The sequence below is a fragment of the Periplaneta americana genome, chromosome 15 (assembly GCF_040183065.1).
Source record: "Periplaneta americana isolate PAMFEO1 chromosome 15, P.americana_PAMFEO1_priV1, whole genome shotgun sequence".
Classification (NCBI taxonomy): domain Eukaryota; kingdom Metazoa; phylum Arthropoda; class Insecta; order Blattodea; family Blattidae; genus Periplaneta; species Periplaneta americana.
In genome coordinates this window covers 89,729,095-89,747,193 of record NC_091131.1, presented here as the reverse complement: position 1 = coordinate 89,747,193, position 18,099 = coordinate 89,729,095, and the positions used below count along the sequence as shown (strand labels likewise).

General features: G+C 38.4%; 1 protein-coding gene across 1 annotated transcript in view; it reads right to left on the bottom strand.

Annotated features, from left to right (window-relative positions):
• LOC138715198 (uncharacterized) overlaps nt 1–18,099 on the bottom strand; it is a 1,247,406-nt gene that overhangs the window by 487,016 nt on the left and 742,291 nt on the right. Inside the window, exon 6 of the mRNA XM_069847833.1 lies at nt 12,373–12,477. Within this exon, the coding sequence (XP_069703934.1) occupies nt 12,373–12,477 (105 nt within the window). The remainder of the gene's footprint in view (nt 1–12,372; nt 12,478–18,099) is intronic.

Sequence of the window (18,099 nt, the reverse complement as noted above, 5' to 3'; positions counted from 1 at the left end):
AACCTCGTTTTGATGGACTGATATATAAAAATGTAACAAAATTATATTGTACATTTAAGTAGCTATAGAATTTCTATTACCTCTGCAAAATAAATATTTCTTTATTAATTAATAATAGTCCAAGATAGTTCTGCAAACACTAAACGGGAATTCATTTCATAAGCACTCGTAATAGTACTTCCTTTTGTGTTTATTTTGTACGAGATCCACCCCTTCTTCCAGTCCACCCTTATACAGAGCGCAGCTAATATCTGCATTCCGCTCATGAGCTGTGAGCCGCCTCAGAGAGCGCAAACCTTGTGCAGGCCTGCTCTAGAATATCAAAGATGTACCTACAATAATATTGTAACTCGTACGAGGTAACCCCTAGCGTAAGCAACCCGCAGCGCATATTCTTTAAGGTCGTTTTTCCCATTTTATGTGGAAAGTTATTGACTTTAGCAGAGCATGCTTGACGTGCAATATCTCCTGGTTCTATAGGCATTTGGATACCCATGCTCTAGATGCTGTCTCCGGTATAAAAGCATGTTACGTGGCAAACTGCAATTTTAAACAGGCAGAAAGACCTGAATTACTACAATTTCACTAAAAAATAAAATCGGATACTGCCAGAGCTTAGAGAGAAATCATTAACAATACAGTATAAAAAATTCAATGTTGGAAAAACATTTATTGTAAGTAAGAGCAAAGTAACTGGGGGTAGGAATATCAAAAACCCGCTCAATAGAAATACAGTCTGTCCATAGGTGAAAAACAGAATAGGAACAGTGGAAAAAGTTTTAATGAGGTGGCGTATATTCTGTACATTAACATATCACGTAGTGTTGCGTTTAACGCTGAATAATATTTAATTCCGAGCCTGCACTAGGCACAAAATTTAAGTCGTGCTGGCGTGTAACTACGTTAAATGACAGTAACTCAGCAGCCTGAAAATATAGGGAACACAAACCTATATACAAATTAAAGAATAAAGAGATGTCTATCTATATAATTTATTTAATTCCATAACGAATGCTCTACAAATTCTTATAGAATTATTGAACACATGCAACAATATTGTCGCTCACTCCCCATCTTCAATCGCTGTGCAAGAGTTGAATCTATTGTCTGTTCACTGTACTTATAATCCCCCTTTTCAGCCTCCTCCTTACCGTCATCTTATCATCGTCGTCGTCATCCTGACGTGTATCAGGCATAACCGACGTCTGCGATTGAAGCAATAACGCAGGCTACTGACAATACTTTGAGGTGTCATGCGGAAAGACACGAATACTGCATCATTAAAATGGCCCATAATCAAAACAGAACTATGACCACATCCGGACCAGCAGATAAATGAGCTACACCCTGAGCTACGTCACCAACCTATTCATTCATCCATAGTTTTCGGCCAAGGGCAATTATTTCACTGCAAACTCAACATTCTCTTTTCTGCCAAACTCTTAGTTTCCGTATGCGATTGATATACAAAGTGAACCGTAAGTAATATCATTAATTTCAGGGGGTTATCCTTTGAGATATTTCAAACAGAAAAGTGTAATAAAATTTTACTCGTTTTTTCTTCCTTTTCGACATAAAAACTTTTTTTAATGAAACATTTCATAGCGTGTTTTGGGAAAGCCATTTATTTAATTCCCAAAATGCTCCGTCAATTTAAGAAAACAGTGTATTAGGACAATATATGATTTAAAGAATTTTAGTTTTGTCCTTCAAATGAGTAGAACTTTGATCCAAGCAAATGTAACTTTTCGTTGTGAAAAAGAGCTTTAAAATGTCACATTTGTTCGGATCAAATTTCTACACATTTAAAGGACAAAACTGAAATTATTTCATTTTATAGCGATGTACCGAAGTACATATATTAACATGCAGGAATTCTGCGTTATCATATGATGAAGGATCGTTACAATATAATATGATATGCGTATATAAGCACTTAGTGATTTAAGACGGCGCTCATTCCGTCGGATCCCGGCTACTTAGTCACTCGTAATGAGTGCTCTTCTGCACATTAGTGTGTTGGACATTGTGCCACTGTCACACATCTGTGATACAGTGCATGAGGGTTGGCCACTAAAGGGAAACTAAGAGGTGGAGAGAGGATTCAATCCGGCATCGGAATTGGAATCCGGTGTGGCTTAGTGGATAGAGCGTCAGCACGTAGAATTGAAAACCTGGGTTCGAATCCCGGTGTCGGAGGGAATTTTTCTCCCCTCCACCGATCCTTCATCATATGAAATTATTTCAATCATTATCATAATATACCGTTCTCTTAAATTGACTGAGCATATTGGAAATTCAATCAATGTATTTCCCAAATCCGCAATTAAATGTTTCATACAAAACAATTTTTATCTCGAAAAGGAAGCAAAACTGTATTAAGCTTTCTTGTTTGAAATATCTAAAAAATAATAATAATAATAATAATAATAATAATAATAATAATAACCCCCTGAAATTAATGACATTACTTACGGTTCACACTGTATATCACGGCCTAAAGCATACCTGCACAAACAGCGCTCCGAATGAGCGCGCGCTCTCCTTCGGAGCGGGAGAGGAAGATACGTCAGAATGACATAGATTTTAAATAGGTAGAGGAGGGGGAAACGACTACTCAGTTATCTAGTGGAGTGCAGTGTGTAGGCCTATTCTCAGTAACTGTTTCACGTTGCTTACCTGCTGCTACAGTACAGTATGGAGGAATCTAAAAGACGGAACATAACATTTAACGATTTACAACTCGAACTTATTGATCTTCAATGAGACCTAAGGGATAAAGACCGTTTGAATAATACTACTAGCCTGGTTGAGTTTTACAAGACTAAACATTAGCAATAATATCCACGACTACACAGGCTGGCTGTGAAAATGATTGCTACGTTTCAGTTATATTTGTGACAAACTGTTTTCTATAATCAACTTTAATAAAGGCAGACATCGAACATCTGTAACTGATGTTTCATTACGATCAGTAGGCTACTGTTCTTTTCGGCTGCCAACAGCATAAAAGCTCGTTTTGATGTACTGATAGATAAAAATATAACAAAATGATATTATGCATTTAAGTAGCTATAGAATTTCTATTGTTTCTGTAAAATAAATATTTCTTTATTAATTAATAATAGTCGAAGATAGTTTTGAAAACACTGAACGGGAATTCATTTCATAAACACTCGTAATAGTACTTCCTTTTGTGTATATTTTGTACGACATTACCCCTTCTTCCAGTCCACCCTTATACAGAGCGCAGCTAATATCTGCATTCCGTTCATGAGCTGTAACCGGCTCGGAGAGTGCAAACCTTGTGCAGGCCTGGCCTAAAGTCTACCTTAATAAGTAAAATTATAATTATTCTAAGACCAAGACAATGAAAAGTATGGAAATAACCTTTATGTGAAAACTAGAAGAAGTGATGTCGGCTAATTGATTATTATCGAATATAGTTATAATTAGTAGGACGAACACCGTCCACAAATGACTGATGGATAGAACTTACACCGATGATGGTGATAGCGATGATGACGATTATTATCATCATCATCATCATTATGATCAACAGTACAATCACCGATTCAAGAGACAGTGGCTGGAACGAAAAGCCTTACAAAAATTTCCTCCAATTTATATTCGCTCCGAAAGTGTCATTTGTTTGCCTATGCGCGCAGATGATGCCGTAGGGCAACAGATCGAATATCTGGGATTCGAATTGTCAGCTCGGGGCTGTTGTAGGAACAATCATGTAATAATTGCACTACATGCGGTTACCAAGCCTTTAGGTATGCATTAATGGGAGACAGACCACATAATCAACAGAGATGAGACCTGTAAACCAGCTATATACATCAATCGGTTTCATCAATTTAGAATTTCGGTCCTGAATTCTGACATCTACAATTTATATGCATAATTGATACCCAAAAATATACTTGAAATACACTTTATTGATAGGCTGAGGTGTGATGTAAGTCACTCAATTGAAAATATACGTGTTTGTAATTACACATGCTAATTACTGTGCCAGGATGTGGTAGGCCTAACTCTGTGTCGCTGACGAAATTAAAATTCATTACGTAAACTACACTACTGAAACCTCAGACGGTGATATTAAAGCAAAAACACAGGCGATCAATGAATCAATTGTGTAGGAGATTGTCATTGTATTTACAAAATCAATCAACGAACCAATCTACCCATCCACCTCCTGCCTCTTTTTATCCAGCTATCTTCGTGTCTATCTATTCGTTCGTGGGTCCTAAGTACACATCCATCCATTAGTTCATCCATACCTCAGTACAACTATTCATCTATAGACTATATCAATCCTTGCATCTCTCCATTATCTATTCATCCATCCATCCATATATCTGTCGACCTGGTTGGCGAGTTGGGATAGCGCTGGCCTTCTATGCCCACGGTTGCGGGTTCGATCCCGGGCCAGGTCGATGGCATTTAAGTGTGCTTAAATGCGACAGGCTCATATCAGTAGATTTACTGGCATATAAAAGAACTCCTGCGGGACAAAATTCCGGCACATCCGGCGACGCTGATATAACCTCTGCAGTTGCGAGCGTCGTTAAACAAAACATAACATCCATATATCTATCAGTATATCTATCCATTCATCTGTGTGTTAATGAGTCCACCAATTTACAGTTTATCTATAAATGGATTCATTTATTTACAATAATTCACAGATGCATAAATTCTTTCATCTATTAGTATATCTATAAATGTATTCATTCGTTCATCCATCCATCCATCCATCCGTGTATCATTACATCTGTCCATGCATCCGTACGTCAAATACATCCTTCCATGCATCCGTATGTCAGTCAATTCATCCATCCATATAATCTATCCGTCCATGCATCCGTATGTTCATACATCCATCTGTCAATCTATCTGTCCATGCATCCGTATATCCATCCATCCATCCATCCATATATCAATCTATCCGTCCATGCATCATGTCCATACATCCAACCATCCATTCATTCATCCGTATGTCAATCTATCCGTCCATGCATCTGTATGTTCACCCATCCATCATTGCATCCGTACATGCATCCGTACGTCAATCCATCCATCCATCCAGCCATCCATCCATCCATCCATTCATGTCAATCCATTCGTCCATGCATCCGTATGTTCATCCACCCATCCGTGTATCAATATGTCCGTCCATGCATTCGTGTATCAATTTATCCGTCCAAGCACCCGTATATCAATCCATATGTCCAGGTGTGTGTGTGTGTATATATATATAGCAATCCATCCAACAATTCAACCATCCCTATATCTATATATCAAACCTGATGCCAATCCACCTCTGGTCATCCATGCATGCACTTGTGCCTGTTCATCCATCCATTCATGTATCTGTGTCTGTTCCTCCATTCGTGTATATCCGTCTCTCCATCAAACATCCATCCATATCTTTATCCATTCATTTATACAGTTTAATGTCCAACTCTTTATAGACTCTATATATATATAAAACTATTCATCTATATATCTATACGTACTGTTTTCAATTCATTAATGGTCCTTTATCCTCCCATCCATCCACCACACATCCGTGAGCGTTTCTATTACATCTTTCTTCCAATTCTCCATCCATCCATCCCACTTCCCGTATGTCTACCCACTTGTTCGTCTTGCCATCCGTAAAAGTACACGATTGTAAATCCATTCATTTATTAACAAATTCAACCGTTCTGTTCATCCACCCATTGTTATGGTTTTACAACAATGCAACCATTCAAATTTTCGTGTTTATCCCAAGCCACTACCATCCATACTTAATTATTATCATTTTTAACAATTTCAAGGGAAAAATTGTTCCGGGGCCGGATATCGATCCCGAGGCCTCTGCTTAACACACCAGCGTTCTATACCAACTGAGCTACATAGGAACTGCACGCGACATCTCATCAATTTTTTCCTTTATATCCACACAACTCAAGTGGGCTGACCCGGCCTCGGAACAATTTTTCCTTGAAATTATTCAAGTCTGCTTCACAGGGAGCTACACCTGAAAATCCAGATCATATATACCCAGACTTCTCGGCCTAACAGAGTTTGACGGTAACAACTTTTGTCAGGTTTACTATGCTGCCATCTAATTGTTACATAAGGAGTCACGTCATAACTCCCATTTGAATTGAATTAGCGACTGTGCTGCCATCTCGTGTTCGTTTACGGCGGACGGGTGGCGATCCTGACGGTTGTTCTCTTCAGAGTGCTGCCGATTTTAGCATAGGGATGAGTAATCTGTTTTATATATATATATATATGATCTAGGCTGAAAGCCAGATTTGCATATTATCATTTTGTTCATTCATCTATTCATCCATCGTTTCATACGTCAATTCATTCACTCACTCACTCATCCATTCATTCATCCATCCATGCATCCACCTCACACCCTCCCACGTAACTTAATTCATTCCATCAGGTGAACCAAATTACCTGAAGAAAACATTATGCATATTTCTCCCAACCGATCAAAAGTTGCGCAGGAAATGTCGGAGTTCGAACTTCGGTTTCATTTGTGAGAAAAGTTATTTGATTTATTACGAACGATCTAAATATATAACAGAGAAACTTTCAACTAACCACGTTTTTATTATTTACAACTTCTCGTGTTTTCTAGTTCGGAAACGCACGCCATTTTCAGTCAAGTACGGCTTATGTCAGTATAACACCAATATGACTGTCGTAACTTTGTGATATCTTAGAACTTATACGTACATACATTGTCATGTAACACTAGCGCTTGCGTCACGAGAATATTGCACTTTTATTGCTCGTATTAACATTAGAATATTCTCGTAATAAAAATATTTTTGCAGTTTGTGTCGTTCTAGTTCTGAAATGCAGAAGTAAAAATTCAATCAAAAAGTTTCGATTACTCTGCGAAGGCAGACCAGATCCTATTTATTGCCAATTCCGTGCAGCAGAGTCTGTAGAGAATTAGAGATCGGGTTAATATGTGCTGACGATCTCTATCATACATTTTGACTCAGCGTCTGTTCATAGAGTAAAAAAACTACATGCAATTCCATCTGGATCGTCTCCAATGAAAATAGATTGCGATTTAAAAAATAACACCGATGACAACCTACAAGCAAGTACAAACAAACTAGTTTAGTTTGTCCTTTCGTGCTTGAAGTAGGGACTGGTTACAAACTAAATTGCATTTGGTTCATTCGATAAACAGGTCATTTCTTGTTACTCATTTTACACTGAAAATAAGCAGAAAACGATGCAGACACTAGAGAAATGCTAGGGTACGTATCAAACTGGAGGCTACTTAAAGTAATGAAAACAGATTGATGAAAAAAGTTCCACCTTAAATAAGAAGTATGCGCTTGCAGATGGAAATTTAGTGACTAAGTGTCACCATTTCTTTCCGCGGTGAATGTCCACACCAGCGGTTTCCCGGCGCCAATTTTTCTGTGGCTGCAGTGGTCACCAATAGGCAGCTAAGGAAGGTAATTTATACACAACTAAAATTATGTTAATATAACGTTTCTTTAATTATTACGGATGATATTCAGGAACAATGACACAATGATACGGGAATGATAGTGCAATGATCACATTAAGAGCACGGTACAGTCCATAACTTGGAAGTAGAAGGTTAAGAGGAAAAACAATGGACAATATGGTGATAAAGATGGCAGGAGAATGGGAAGAAGTAATCGAATAGTAGCAGTAAGCCTAGAAATACCTGTCGTACAGCTGCAGTAGTAACAGGATTATTTTACGTGCGATAAAATTACGTCTTGGACCTTTCAGTTTTACTGCACTGTCGAAGGATGACATGACTGATATGAGTTAGGTAAGTTTTTTAGGATTAACTTTCTGTATCATTTTCAATGAATCTGACAAAGTGAAATGAGATGGGTGTTTCGAAACACCAGAGAAAATTAGATGAGAGGAAGAAGAAAAGAAAAACGGAAAGACGAGAAAGAAGAGAAGCGGAAGGACGAAGGGAGAGAGGAGAAAGAGAACGTGAACTTGAAGGCGGTATGTAAAAAACGGGATAACGAGGAAGAGAAGACGAAGAGGATACTAAGAGGAGAATAAAACAAAAAGGTGAAGAACAAGACGAAGAGATGGAGAGCAAGACGAGGGGCAGAGGGAGAACAAGACGAGGAAGAGGTAGAGAACAAGACGAGGGGGACGTGCAGAACAACAAGAAGAGGTAAAGAATAACACAAATGGAGGTGAAGAAGAAGACCAGAATGATGTGGATAACAAAACGAGAGGGGAAGAACAAGACGAGGAGGAGAGTGAGAATAAGACGAGGACGTGCAGAACAACAAGAGGAGGTAAAGAACAACACAAATGGAGGTAAAAGACAAGACTAGAATGATGAGGATAAGAAAACGAGAGGGGAAGAACAAGACTAAAAGGACGTGCAAAACAACAAGAGGAGGTGAAGAACAACACAAGTGGAGGTAGATAACAAGAGTAGAATGATGAGGATAACAACACGAGAGGGGAAGAACAAGACGAGGAGGAGGTGGAGAACAAGACTAGGAGGACAAAAAAGAGGAGAATAAAACAAAAAAGGTGAAGAACAAGACGAAGAGATGGAGAGCAAGACGAGGGCAGAGGGAGAACAAGACGAGGGGGAGGGGGGAGAACAAGACGAAGAGGTAGAGAACAAGATGAGGGGGACGTGCAGAACAACAAGAGGAGGTGAAGAACAACACAAATGGAGGTAAAAGACAAGACTAGAATGACGAGGATAAGAAAACGAGAGGGGAAGAACAAGACGAGGAGGAGGTGGAGAACAAGACTACGAGTACGTGCAAAACAAGAGGAGGTGAAGAACAACACAAGTGGAGGTAAAAGACAAGACTAGAATGATGAGGATAAGAAAACGAGAGGGGAAGAACAAGGCGAGGAGGAGGTGGAGAACAAGACTAGGAGGACGTGCAAAACAACAAGAGGAGGTGAAGAACAACCAAGTGGAGGTAAAAGGCAAGACTAGAATGATGAGGATAAGAAAACGAGAGGGGAAGAACAAGACGAGGAGGAGGTGGAGAACAAGACTAGGAGGACGTGCACAACAACAAGAGGAGGTGAAGAACAACACAAATGGAGGTGAATAACAAGACTAGAATGATGTGGATAGCAAAACGAGAGGGGAAGAACAAGACTATGAGGACGTGCAAAACAGCAAGAGGAGGTGAAGAACAACACAAATGGAGGTGAATAACAAGACTAGAATGATGTGGATAACAAAACGAGAGGGGAAGAACAAGACGAGAAGGAAGTGAAGAACAAGACGAGAGTAGATGGAGAGCAAGTCGAGGAGGAGAACAGCAAAAAAGAGCGGTAAACAACAAGGCAAGGAGGGGGGTGGAGAACAAGACGATGACGTGAACAACAAAATGAGGTGGAAAACAAGAAGAGGAAGTGAACAACAGACGAGATGAGCAACAAGAGGATGAGGAGGTAGAGAATGAGATGGGGAACAGGCGAGGACCACAACGTGGAGATGAAGAACAAGACGGATAGGTGAACAATAAGACAAGGAGGAATTGGAGAACAAAATGATGAGGTAAACAACAAAACGAGGGAGTAAAGAACAAGGCAAGGAGCTGGAGGACAAGATGAGGGATAAGTGGAGAACAAAATGAGTATAAGTTGAAGACAAAACGAGGTGGAGAGCAAGGCGAGAAGAAAGTGGAGAATAAAACGATGCGTGAAGAGCAAACGAGAATAAAGTGGAGGACAAAACGAGAAGGTGGAGAACAAGAGGAGGAGGTTGAGAAGAGAACAAGAAAGAGGTAGAAGATAAAACGAAGAGTTCGAGAGTAAGAGAAGGAGATGGTGGACAAGATGATAAAATGGAGAAGGGGGGATGAAGAGGAAGTCGAGGAAAAGGTGGAGAAGAATACGAGGAGGAAGTCGAGAACAAGACGAGAAGAAAGTGGAAAACAAGATGAAGAGGAAGTGGAGAACAATACGAGGAGGTGAGGAGCAAGACGAGAAGGTGAACAAGAAGAATAGACGATAGAGAAGAAGAGGAGGTGACGAGGAAGACGAGGAGGAGATAGAGAACAAAACACAGAGGAGCTGGAAAGTAAAATGAGAAGGAGATGGAGAATAAAGCGAAGATAGGTGGACAACGAAACGTAGAGGAGCTGGGAAACAAGACGAAAAAATGGAGAACAGGAGAAGAAAGAATCGGATTTCGCTACTCACGTTGGATCCCCGAATTGATTGAACACGATGTCGGATGGGCACCGGTCCCGTACACTGGCCGAAATATGATAACCTTTTTTCGTACATGGGAACTCGAACCAACGTTTATGCCGTATGGCTTTTTCGAGGCATAAAGCCCGGTCCAGACGCTAAAATAAGTCGTCAAGTAAAACTGCGCATGCAAGCTATCAAGTAAATCGTTGGAGTTTTGGATCGTCCACACAGTTCAGTGTTCTGTCTTCATTCAGTTCGGAAAACTGCACAGTTTTACGGTCTATACTCTCCTCCTTACTTGCAACGTTTTGCGTGTGCAAGAAAAATGTCAAGGAAGTCGTTGCGTCTAGACCAGGATTAACGCTTTACACCACGAGGGATATCTGTGGTTAAAAATAAATATTAACTTGAAGACCAGTCTGCATGTAGCCTCCCTCTACGTTAGAATGGTACCCGGATATGCCACTATTCCATCGTTTGTAATATTATAAACTTCGTGAACAAAACATTGATTCTCTAAAAAGTTAATCACGCTTGTTATTTATATACGTCAATACAAACAACATTAAGATACATAGATCATTTATGCAGAGACTTAGAAGATTGCGGGAAATTGGGAGGATTGGAGAATGCTGGGTTTGCTATGAAAAACCTGTCTTTGAGCAAATAACTATTAATTAATTAATTAATTAATACGACAATGTTGCCTATATGTATGTATGTATGTATGTATGTATGTATGTATGTACGTATGTATGTATATATATGTATGTACGTATGTATGCATGTATGTATGTATGTGTATTTTTACTTGGTTATTTAACGACGCTGTATCAACTCGAGATTATTTAGCGTCGATGATATTGGTAATAGTGAGATGATATTTGGCGAGATGAGGCCGAGGATTCGCCATAGATTACCTGACATTTGCCTTACTGTTGGGGAAAACCTCAGGTAATCAGCCCAAAAGGGAATCGAATCCGCGCCCGAGCGCAACTGTGGATCAGCAGGCAAGCGCCTTAGCCGACAAAGCTACGCCGTTGGCTGTATGTATGTATGTATGTATGTATTCCTTTTTTGAGCAGCATGTTCCATTACAAATGGAAAGTAATACTACATGCCTAGGTTTACCTTCAAGTACATAATCCATTTACATTATATATTATTATGTTGCCATTCTAGATTAAATATGGACTAGTGTAGTTCATCTACTATGTGTAACTGCCAAGATAATATTGGTACTTCTTAATCTAACTTATTTTCCTATTCCTAACCTATGAAGTACAAGAATCTATTTACATATTCTAGCATTAAAATATTTACAGTTTTTACATATTTACTATCTCTTGATCAGCCTATTTTCAGATAAATTATACCCTCTAATATTGTAGCTTATTTACAGAATGTAAGTAACCTATTTTTGACCCTTATCACTTAATTCTGACTTTTAACCTATCTTCCCAAATAACTTATCCTTATATACTAGCCAGCCTACTGTAGTTGTTCAAAGTCTATACTATTTGCAAACTTTATAAAATATTTTACATAACTTTTCACTAATTTTGTCTTGTCCACAGGCCACTTTCCACCACATTTATGTATAGACTGGATTAGTGTTCTTCTTTCCTTTCCTAATTTCGTACATATGTATGTATGTATGTATGTATGTATGTATGTATGTATTACTGCAAATTGTATAAGCTTCTATTGTTGGTAAGTGGAAGAGAAGGCTTGATGGCCTTAACTTCGCCAGAATATATAAATAAATAAACAAATATATATATATATATATATATATATATATAGAAATATATAAATAAATAGATAAATAATTATTACTATTATTATTTTCTTTATGTATGCAGGCCATGTATGAATGTACTCTAAAGTCTTTCCTCTTTAATATCAAAGCCCTTCTAATATGCAAAGATGAAGATTCGGAGTACTGCATGTATATATCGGCTTGTTTTAAAATGAATTAAGTTCCTAAGCTTCCCAGAGAATTGCAACGCCGCCCAAGCCGTATACACAATAGAAGAGCACTAATACTAATTTAACAGACAAAGATATTACTTCTACTTATGTGAGAATACAACCTACAAAGTATTTTATATGAGATATGAGATATAGTATGTTGCTCAAACTTACCCGCAAGATGCTCCATTCTGGCATATTTGTCTTCCCTTCTCACAACCTGGACCTTTGCCACAATTTGAACCGGAAAATCCTTCAAAACACGAACACCCAAAACGCCTGTAAGAAAGAAATCGCATTTATTACATCTGCTGATAAACTAGTGTGCTTCAGTGCCGCAAAAATTTGTTTTCCCACTTAAATAATACAGTAACTTAATATCAATATAATACATTAATAATCAGTTTTGTGTTTGTAATATGAATAGTTTAAATAACAGTGTGCAACAATTTTAAACTTTTTTCTGACCTTTAGATGAAACTATGTGAATTAAGTAAGTGAGATGCGTTGAATTCATTTCCAAAATCCAAAATTTTGTAACACGTTTCATTTTAGAATAACCCTTCTCGGGTTCTCAGCCAGATGAGTTGGAGATTTGCTTCCAAGCTTTCGACGGCTAGCTCTGCCATCTTCTTCAGGGAATGAAGTGATGTGGGACCATGTCTAGCCGGTATATATATGCAAATGCATATATACCGGCTAGACATGGTCCCAAATCACATAAACACATTGACAATAACATAAACAAATTGATTTTATGTGTACAAGTATAAGAAAGACAATTTATAAATTCATAATACTTCGAAATTTTATCACTAAGGAGTCATTGAGAATAATAATTTTAGCTTTAGTACAATCATCAATACAATACAGTATAATAAATTGAGGTGGAGTAGCATCATCTGTACTTAATCCATTCATTTTATTACACAGAAGATTAATAAAAATTTGTCTAACCAAAAATATGGATAACCCAACAAATTTAATTTACATAGATTTTAAAGTATTAACTATTGAAGAAATTTATAAATATAGTTTACTAACTTACTACCACAGAAATCAAATAAAACATAAATCTAATCGACATGAATATCGTACTCGAAGACAAAAGTCTACTTTCCCATTAATTTTGCCTAAATGTCATACAAGTGCAGCTCTTAAACATAGTGCTAATTTGGCCCAAGACTTTATAATAAAATTACAAATTTGAAATAATCTAAAACTGAAGCTTTTAAAAAACAAATTTATAAAATTATTCATGATATATAATATTTAAAAATGTGTGCATTTTTTGCCTTTTATTTCTGTCGACTACATTCATGTTTTTATTAAATATCAGTAGCTTCTGTCTGATTGTTAATTTATAGTAAATGTGTTTTTTTCTCTCTTTTTCTCTCTCTTCTTTTTTGCTCATGTGTGTTATTTATTGGTTTGAATTAAGTTAATTATTGTATTTAGTAAACTGTCCTTGTAAATTTTATGTTATATTGACAGACCACACCGTACACGAGCCTGGCTCTTGCTGTAGTGGCTAGAAACATTTTCGTTTTATAATTTTAATTTGTACTCACTATCTAGCTAGTTAAATAAATAAATAAATATTTAAAACCGCTTTCAACTGCAGAGGTTATACGGCGTCGAAATTCAATAACGGCGAGAAATGACAGAGAAATTCTGCCTGGAGCTTTCTATCAGGAAGAGGGTTCCTTTACGTGCCGCAATGGGCCTCCCAAGTTTACTTTCCTCCCGGAGAAACCAATGCTAAGGATTTAATTGCCCTTCAAAACTCATCGTCCTTGTGCGGTTTGATCTCGTAAACTTAAATTCAGCGGTCACCATGGTAACCGCAAGTCCACAGAAGGCGCTTTCATGTGATCCGCCGTCGTACCGTTAGCCAAACGGCTAGAAGAGCTTCGGCATTCCATCCTGGTAACCAGGGATCAAGTCCAACTGGAATTTGTGGTGGTAAGACGGTGTTTCATGATACGTTTTCGCGGTTACTCCCTTTTCCTCTACCAATTTCACTATTGTTTCATTAATCATCATCATACGGTGCTTTGTAGTTTGCCTTCTATAGAGGACCAAGAGTAACGCCTAACGGCAGCCAAAAAAACTACAGCTTCGGTGTACCGTTCACTAAATGGAAACATTGGGTGTAAGATGTAAATATAGTGTCCGGATAGATAACAAAAATAATGTGACCCCCACAGAAGTAAATCGAGCATATTAAGGTCTGACGATCTTTGAGGGGTCATTCCCATGGAAACTGAAGATTTAACTGTGAAATGAAACCACCGCCGTAGTTGAGGTGGTAGCGCGTTTGCCTGCTGATTCGGAGTTGCGCTCGGGTGTGGGTTCGTTTCCCGCTTGGACTGATTATCTGGTATTTTTTTTCCCCTAGGTTTCCCAACCGTAGGTGAATGTCGGGTAACCTATGAGAAATCCTCTGCCTCATCTCGCCAAATACCATCTCGCTATCACCAATTTCATCGACGTTAATTAACACAATAGTTGATACAACGTCATTAAATAAGCAAGTAAAAATTGTTAAATAAACTCGAATGTTATGTTAGTATGACAGAACGACACATGAAGCTAACACATGAAACATCAAGATGTTTCAAATTGATGTTTCAAATTATAAGAGGGTCAATCCAAAAGTAATACACATTTCTTTTTTATTTTTTACTCTACACCTTTGCAATTTATGGAGGTCATAGATACATCCTTCCCACTTGTATTCAAATTTGATTTAAGTCGTTCCCGTGAGTGACGCCATGATAGCACTCCTTCAAGACAGCTGCTGTACTTTACATTCATCAGAAGCAACGTGCTGTTATCTAGTTCCTGTGCTATGAGAACGAGACATTCACAAGAGGTTGAAAAAGGTGTATGGAGATGCAGCTGTCGATCGCAATATGGTTAGTCGGTGGGCAAGCAGATTATCTGACGAAAGAGGGCACGCTAATATTCGAGATACTCCTCGCAGCGGCAGACTCTACACTGCACGAAGTCCTAGCAATGTGCCGCGTCTTAACAACATAGTTGTGGCTGATAAACGCTCAACAGTGAAAGAATTATCACTCCAAGTTGGAATAGGAGAAGCAAGTGTGTGCAGAATATTGAAACAGTTGGGGTTAAAAAGGTTTTGTCCCAGGTGGATTCATAGGATGTTGACAGAAGCCCACAAAGAAATCAGAAAAACAATATGCAGCGAACTTTTGGACCAGTATGAGAATGGTGGACATGATTTTCTTGTAAGAACTTTGGCAGGGGATGAAACATGGCTCCACCATTTTGAACCAGAGACAAAGAGGCAGACAATGGAGTGGCATCATGCAAATTGACCAAAGAAAAATATATTCAAAACTGCGCCTTCGGAAAGGAAAAATTATGGCTATTGTATTTTTCGACTCAGAAGGACTCTTGCTTGTGGACATCATGCTACACGGAACCACCATTAATTCTGACGCGTATGTGGCAACTCTCAGAATCTTCAAGCTCGATTGAGTCGTGTTCGACCATATCGGGAGAAGCAGGGTGTTCTGCTATTCCACGACAACGCACGGCCACATGTCAGTCAGAAGACCACAGACCAGGTCAGAAAACTTGGATGGACAACACTGGAACATCCACTTTACAGTCCTGAGCTGGAATCATGCGATTCCCATCTTTTTTGTAAACTGAAGGAATCCCTTCGCGGAACGAGGTTTGAAGATGACAACTCCTGCTGCTAAAGAGTGGCTCAGACGTTTTGGTCCAGACTTTTACAGTGCAAGTATACAGGCTCTCCTTCCAAGGTGGCGTAAGGCAGTTCAAAGGAACGGGGATTATTTGGAATAGTGAAATTTTGTCCCTAAACGATGTATCTACATTCTGTGAAAATAGCAAAGCTGTAGGATAAAAATGTAATTTTTAAATAAATGTTGCGCATTACTTTTGGAGTGACCCTCGTATACCATATTTATTCCACAATTAATTAATGGTCAGATTCATATAATTATTCTACGTACAACGGGTTAAATCGATGCAGGTTGGGCGTAACAACATATCTGTTGACACATGCCGTACATAACAAAAATGAAATACAGGACTCAAAGATTATCCCCTTAAAAATACAAGAAGATCCAAAAAGTATGAATATATTGCTGATGAAATAGACTGCAGATCATGAAAAAGAAGTATAGAAGGCGAAGAAAAAAGAAAAAATGAACAAGAAAAAAAAGTGGAAAAGAGGGAGAAAATATGAAAAAAAAAAATTATGAATATAAATATATATATATATATATATATATATATTTATATTTCATAAAAAATATCTGTATCTGCATTTTACAACCATACATCCATCACTTCGTAGTCTACACCACTAGTATGTGGACGGGCAACAGCTAATCTCCTTTTTCTTATACGATTTCAGGTTGTTAATACGGTGTGTCTGTCAGAGTAGAGATGAGATACAGGGTGCAGAGATCCTTACCAGGGGGAGAGGGTATAGAGCATCTGTACCTTTGCCGAAACAGTATTTCGTTTGCGAAATGTGCTGCTCGGTAACACGGTTCCACCATACGCCATAATACGTTTTCCTATCCAGCCATCAAAACAGTATACCATATTTTTTACGGTCCTCTGGCATATCTCATACATTATATGAGTCTTTTGTCCCCTCACTCAAGCAAGAACGGTGGAGGGGGGGTGGAAGCTTCGGTACCTACTATGCAGATCTATGAGTTTTCTAGAATCCACGATCGATTCGGCGTCACGAAAACATAAGTCGTATCCTAATTTCCAAGATGGAGTAATATTGAAAGGAGAATTGTGGAGTTGGTGTAATGATGAGAGAAAAATTGTGAAATCCCGAAAAAAAAAAAAAAATCAAAATCGTGGTTTTGTCCGCTACGAATACACTCCATCATCGTCGAGATGTGAACTCGGGTCATAAGCCAGCGCTCTGACAACTGAGCTACCGAGAAGGCGTTCAGAGTAAAGTAAGTTAAACTCTAAAGAAAAATGCAAATTGCATATAGGCCAGGGACAGTAAAGTAAACCAGGGAAAGTGCTCAAATGGTGATTTAATTAAACTAGTATCAAGCCTTCTGTTCATCCGTCCGAAAGCACTAAAAGCTTCTTCTGACATTGTTTCATATCACAACACTAAAAAGCTTGGGGCTATCACCAGGCTACGTGACTGCATGGAACAGTTAAACAATTTAGCCATCTAGTTTCCGATTACACATGCACAGCTTCACGCCCTGTAGGGACAGCACACCTGACCTTATTTTGTTCCATGGGGTGCCTAGTCCGTTTCCCAGAGTAAACGGTAAATGTCCAAAGTTGAGCTTTTCAGTTACATGCAGGGTCTATCTTCAAATCTGCATGACCACAAAGTTGAGTGTCGTGATGCATATTAACCGTAGCATCTATGCTACTTTGCTTCAGAACTTTTATTATTAAAATGGAGTAAATGGAAATAGGCAAGAAACTTTAAACTGCCTCAACCGCTTCATTCAGACGCACGTGAATACTAACGACACTATTCCAGACTTGTTTCAAAATAACGCAATGCAATCAAGGCGATTTAAGCTCCAAACGCAGTTATCATGAATGAAGAGCAGATATTTGATTTGGAACTTCAGAAGGAAAAGTGCGATGCTCCGAAGTTTTAATGTAGGCTCGACATCAGACAACGGATGACGACGAGGAAGAATAAAATAAAGACGAAAGGAACGGGGGGAGAAAAGGGAAGAGTAGAAACAGAAGGGGAACGAGAGAGAGACGAAAGAAAGAGGAAAAGGATATTGAGGGTATAGAAATGTAAGAAGGAAATAAATAGTGGAAAAAAGAGTAAACGAAAAGGACATGCACAAAAGAAATGGACAAGGAACGATACTAACGAAGAAA